This window comes from Symphodus melops, assembly GCF_947650265.1.
Source record: "Symphodus melops genome assembly, chromosome: 17".
NCBI classification, from domain to species: domain Eukaryota; kingdom Metazoa; phylum Chordata; class Actinopteri; order Labriformes; family Labridae; genus Symphodus; species Symphodus melops.
In genome coordinates, this window is record NC_136707.1 from 11,548,473 (window position 1) to 11,554,472 (window position 6,000).

General features: G+C 40.2%; 1 protein-coding gene across 4 annotated transcripts in view; it reads left to right on the top strand.

Moving 5' to 3' along the window:
* plppr2a (phospholipid phosphatase related 2a) overlaps positions 1-5,623 on the top strand; it is a 42,259-nt gene extending 36,636 nt beyond the window's left edge. For 2 of the 4 annotated variants that reach the window (XM_079366879.1, XM_079366880.1), the window contains exons 5-8: positions 397-647; positions 1,527-1,703; positions 2,078-2,205; positions 3,478-5,623. In XM_079366879.1, coding sequence (XP_079223005.1) covers positions 397-647; positions 1,527-1,703; positions 2,078-2,205; positions 3,478-3,586 — 665 coding nt within the window. In that variant the 3' untranslated portion in view covers positions 3,587-5,623. Of the gene's footprint in view, positions 1-396; positions 648-1,526; positions 1,704-2,077; positions 2,222-3,199 lie in introns of all 4 variants that reach the window. The other 2 variants (XM_079366882.1, XM_079366881.1) reach the window with 2 other exon arrangements.
* The last annotated feature ends 377 nt before the right edge of the window (positions 5,624-6,000 follow it).

The window sequence follows — 6,000 nt, forward strand, 5'->3', positions numbered from 1 at the left end:
CAAGATTAGCTGTTACATGTGGCTGTTAATTGGATGATAAAGTGAGATATAAGCTATGTGGAAAGATATTCAGGATCCGGCAGGAAGTCACTTGTGAATATTTATTAGTTGATGATTTAGCATGTTGAGCTGAATCAGCTGAGAAGTAGGCCTTTGTTGCAACTTTACACTTCAGCTGATAATAATGTGTTGGAGCTATTCTAGGATCTAAAACTATATCACCTAAATTAGATTATCACTTGTTGAATCTCAGCATACTTTTAGGGTTTTTAATATTGCTCTATGTTAGATATTAAAAAAAAGCAACATGTTCTTCTTATTCTGATACATCTTTAATTGTGTTCTCCCCTAGATTATCATCTGTGTTACTTTACTGTTCCTCAAATTTGTCCGCAGGTGTCTATGCCTTTGGCCTTTTCACCACCACCATCTTTGCCAATGCTGGGCAGGTAGTAACAGGAAACCAGACACCTCACTTTCTGTCTGCCTGCCGACCAAACTACACAGCACTAGGCTGCCAGTCCACCATGCAGTACATCGCCGAACGCCGTGCCTGCACAGGAAACCCACTAGTTGTCATGTCTGCACGTAAATCTTTCCCGTCCAAGGATGCAGCGCTCAGTGTCTACAGTGCATTGTATACAGTGGTAAGTTTGATCATGCTGGAAGTGTCTACAGTGCGTTGTATACAGTGGTAAGTTTGAGCATGCTGGAAGTTGTCTCATGTGACGTGGTGTTAGAAAAGCAGCACAGACAGTTTCAATCAACGTGGACAGAAAATATACAACAACTTCTTTTTCACATACAGTATCTGCAGGAATAGCCAGCAGTCTTTCAGCAGTGAGGTTACCAAGCAATGAGAAAATGATGTTTCAAGTTGCAGATGACACAAGTCTGAAAACTCTAAAACTTACTTCATTGCCTAAAGTTAAGATGTTGCTACTTATGGTTATAGCCAAGCAATCTGCATTCTAGCTTCACATTTTTGATTTTAGCTTAGTTTACCAGCAAACCAAACTCCTGCACTGTAGCTTCATATACACAAGTTGACCATTAGTTCTTAAATCCTACTTACAGGACATGGGAGGCAAATTGGGGCTGTATTAGTGATGGCCTCACAAATAATAATCAAGCCCAACATATTATCTCTCCGACTTTAATCAAGGTCCAGTCAGTGGTTAAAAATATTTCATCATGTATTTCACAGAAAGTAATGAATTATTATTGGTATCAGATCTTCAAGTTGTTTTTCAACAATAGACAGCTTTCTGTAGGATCCAGGTATGTCTGGTTCTTCTGATTACATCCATAGTAAGCACCTTATTTGTTGAAATGATTTTCAGCCATGTTAACTTTATGGCCTTTCTGAGGCCATACATGTACTCAAACCCTATTTTCTGACAAAAAATTAATAAAGTAAAAAAGCTAGTGTCAATAATGCATACTGTCCATGTTTTTGTGTTTTGTGTTGCTTCCCATGTTTGTTGTACACGACTGTGCGTGCCCTCCTGTGTTCCTCTCCACAGATGTACGTGACTCTGGTGTTTAAGACAAAAGGCACACGGCTGACGAAGCCCACCATCAGCCTCACCCTGCTCTGTCTGGCCATGCTGGTAGGTGTTGTAAGAGTGGCTGAGTATCGCAACCATTGGGCTGATGTCCTGGCGGGATTCTTCACCGGTGGCTCCATCGCAGTGTTTTTGGTAAGAGATGATATAGGATAGGAAGAAACAAAAAATGGGTTTGTATGTTGGGGGGGGGGGGGTTAAAGGTAATGTAAACCACGTAGATTAAACTACAAATCATTTTGCTTATATTGCCAGGCCACACCTTCTGATAACATTTTTCAGCTGACATGCCTGCAGACAAAGAGGCTAAATTGAAAACACAGCATTACAAACATTTCAGATACCAGTTTGGACAATTTATTTGGCAATAAACTTTACAGAAATCAGACATGTTATGGTTTATCAGCTATCACCAGCTATCATTTACCATGTGGTAGATGGGTTAATTCTCCTCATAGCTTTCTTTACCCCTGCTTACTTCTCACTCCTTTCCTTCTCTATATCTCCAGGTGACATGTGTGATCAACAACTTTAAGCAGTTGCAGCCGAGTCCTCTTCCACTTCGACCCCAGCGCCCGGATTCCATGTTGGGCATGCCAATGGTGACAATGCCCTGTGTGGAGAGTCCACTCGAAAAGTTAAGTGGCCCTCAGGTAAGGGGCGGGGGTGGGTGTGAGGCACGGCTGCACTCACAAAAGAGGGGCTGAGATACACACCCCTTGTCTCTTACCTGAATCCCCATTCTGCTCAAAGAGAAGAAAACCCTCACACCTGCATGTTCCAAATTCCCCTGCCCCACCAGTCTTCACCAAAACACTCAAATTAACCCTTAAACTCTTTAAGCAGATAAGAAATTCTAATGTCAATATTAGCTTTGGAAAGAGGGGCTATACTGAATGACTATACTTGAGTGACTTTCTCTGTTTTGGGGATTTAAATAGTTAATTATCTTTTTGAGACAGTGGTGGAAAAGGAAACTTGTTACTAGAGTAAACCTACTTGGGTTCTATGGGTGGGGTGACTCAGACATATTTGTTTCAATCTTACCTGAACAGACTGGAATCTACATTTTTCTTATTCAAAAGATCAACCAATTATTTAGGATGGTGTATATGGTGTTTCTGTCTTGGATGAATTGTCATTTTTTCCTGATCATGCCTATTGATCAACATAATGTGCATCATGGAAGTCAACATTCCCACTCAGTGTAGCAGGCATGCCATAATGTGGATTAGTAAAATGCCTATATTTAAAAGGGTTAATTCAGATATTTCAATAAGGATTTTTTTTCCCACAAGGCACTCATCAATAGTCAGTGTAGTTACCCTAGAGGTGAGTCAGCAGTTTTGCTTACTCACTTTGAATGGTTATGCACCATTCAGAATTAATATAAAGCAGCTGGTTGGAAGCTACAGTATGACCTAAACTTAGGCCAAGAGAAATAAATAATCTAACATTTTCTTAAGATATTTTCTAAGGGGTGCAGCAGTGAAGCACTAGCCCTCATCCAAGTAAATATTGTCTGTGTCCTCTGTGGTCTGTCACTGTCACTAACCCTCACCTGACTGCCTCTTTTCCTCTGTCTCCACCTTTCCTCTCAATCTGCTCCCTTGTCCCTCACTCTCCTCCAGCATCCCGCACTCTCCTCCACCTCCCCACCTTATAACCCCTACGTCCAACCATTCTAACCAATTTTAAATATATGTTCTGCCTGTCATTGCCCTTTTTCACTACCTCCATCATCTGTGGCCTTATTTCTGTTATTTCTCTTTGCATCTGATTTTTCTTCTCTTCCCAAAACCCTCATTCCGTGCATTGCTCTTGATTATTCTTTTCTTCACTTTTTTCTCTACCTCGCCTTCTCTCTGCCCCGTCCTCTCTCTTTCTCACTCCTCTCTTTCCCCTGCAGACTCCGCGGAGATCTTCGTTCACCGAGATCACATGACCATCAGCCCTATCGGTTCCCCACCACCCCCGATGTCATCATACCGTCTCGCTCAATTTCCAGCGAAGTTTAGACCAGTCGGAGCAGCACTCGCCTCACTGTGCGGCCCATCCGGCCGGGCGGTACGCAACTCTGCATCGCTCCTATTCCACGCAGGTCTAAACTTCCCCTAAGCAAACACACCCCACCCTGTTGCCCTCTAAACCCCCGGGGAACCGATAGGCAAACTCTTTAAAGACTTCTCTTTCTGTGACACTCAGAAAAGAGCTGAGCATTTGGTACAAAGTCATCAAAGTTTGTTTTTTTGTAAATTATAACTAAAGACTTTGCAGTTCCTTTTTTTGGTATAAACTCAATCATGGGAACTATGACCACTGAGAATGTTCTACTTTTTATTTTATTTACTACGCTGGAATTAATTTTTTTGAAGAAAGCAAGTATGGAAAACTAAGTGACAATGAACCTCCTGTTAGACTCTAAGCACACAGCTTTGATATCAGGAGTGGACCAAAAAAACGCCCAGCTTGAGGATCCCTGTACTGCCGAGATTTATCTGTAACAACCTCCTTTAAGCAAGCCATATACACAAACATGCACAAACACAAACATGTTTTTTCACATCTGGGTTTTTTTTTTTAGTCTTACATTTTTAACCTGGGGACTTCCTTACACTAACCACGCTTTAACTTTTTCTGGCTATAACATAATCCTCATCTTATTCTCAAACTAAGCAGCAGGACAACCTGACCCTTAATTTAATGACTTCAAAATTTAGCTTGCTGAGACAACTATTGTCCCCATTTGTTCAGAGGCATTCCTCAATAAAAACTGTTCATGAGTTTTTATGGGTATGACTACTGTCCCTGAAAGTGACAGTAGTCATACCCATATCCTCACACACTTCACAACATCACACACATTGTAATCTGAGTAGCAGTTACCTAGCCAACTCCACATGAAGTGAGTCAAAGAATTCCTCTCGGATCTCTCGGCGGACACCCCAGACAAAAGCAAACAGGATAATGTACGGACATCTTCAATTTCCTTTCTTCTTTTCTCTGTCAGATAGTTGTAGCTTTGCCAAAAAACTGATGTGAAATACAAACAAATTTGATAAGACAAAGCCAAGCTCCAGACTGCAGGTGGCACAAGAGTAAGCCAAATTATCACCTGCATCGCAAATACTTGTTTTGTGAATTCTTTTGAGATGAGAAGCCGCCATGCAAATAATTTCTGTGATTTCAACAGGCTATTTTTTTTTTTGTTTTGATATCTTTTCAAATCCAGACTTTTCAAACCATGAACAGGATCTTCTCTCAGAATCATAGGAAGATTTGCTAAAGGTTGTCTGGGTTATGTAATTATTGTGATTTTCTTTTCTTCCACATTTTATTAATAGATTTATTTATTGAAATGTAGATAGAGTATGGTTGCCATAAGCGCTCAGTGTGGCGTGACAGTTTTGCTAACTTTGATTTGCACACTCCCTTAAATTCACAATTTGTATCTCGTCTCTTCCTCCTCATCTTTTTTTACACTCTCTAATTAGCTCTTGTCTATGTGGCATTGGTACTTTGCCTTTTATACTATCACTGTGCTGTGAAATGTTTCCCTCTGCTGGACAATACACACACACACCCACGCACACAGAAAAACATGCACATAAAAATAAAGACAGTTTTTTAAAGAGCACATGCCATTGGAACATTTTAAAAGCACACACATCCACATCTATATCCCCTGACTTTGTTGTTAAACCTGTTTGTATGCTATTGTACATAATTTTCTTTTTTATTAAGCTTGTGATGTTTACACCTTGTATTTATTATGATGAACAGTGTTTATGATGATGTTGAATCCCTCCAAAACAACAATTTATCTGTCTGGGAATAAACAGAAGGCTCATTCATTGAGTCTAACGACATGTCTGCTGGACCATGGTTAGAGTTATTTACTCATAGTTTCTTTTTGACATGCTGTCTGTTCATTGGATTATAAAACTTTAAGTCATTTCTGTTTGAGAGTCACATGTATGCTTAAAACGTGAGTTTGAATCACTTCTTTCCTCTTTTGTTGACATATTTGCAAACATTCATACATTCATGCTCACAACAAAACTGCCAAGTGAGTCTTTACAAATGAGCCCAGGCCATCAAGGATTGTGATCTGATTGATCATATTTCAGTGTCTCCTCAATTTGTTTTGAATACGTTTACTCCTGTTTTAAGGTTGTCCACTTGTGACTGGACTATGCAGGACATATCTAATAGCCCAATGTAAATAAACAGTGCATTGGAGTTGTGTTACTGGTTACTTGATGTATATTTAGTCCTGTTTAAGCGCTGCTGCTTTTTTTACCATCTGCCAAAAAAAATCCCTTGTAGATCATGAATGTCTCTGGGACAGTTGCCAAAAGCTCTGCAGTGTCCACTCCCTGTTAGGTAACTTTGCTTATCCGAAGTTTCCTTTTTTTTGATGATATCATTG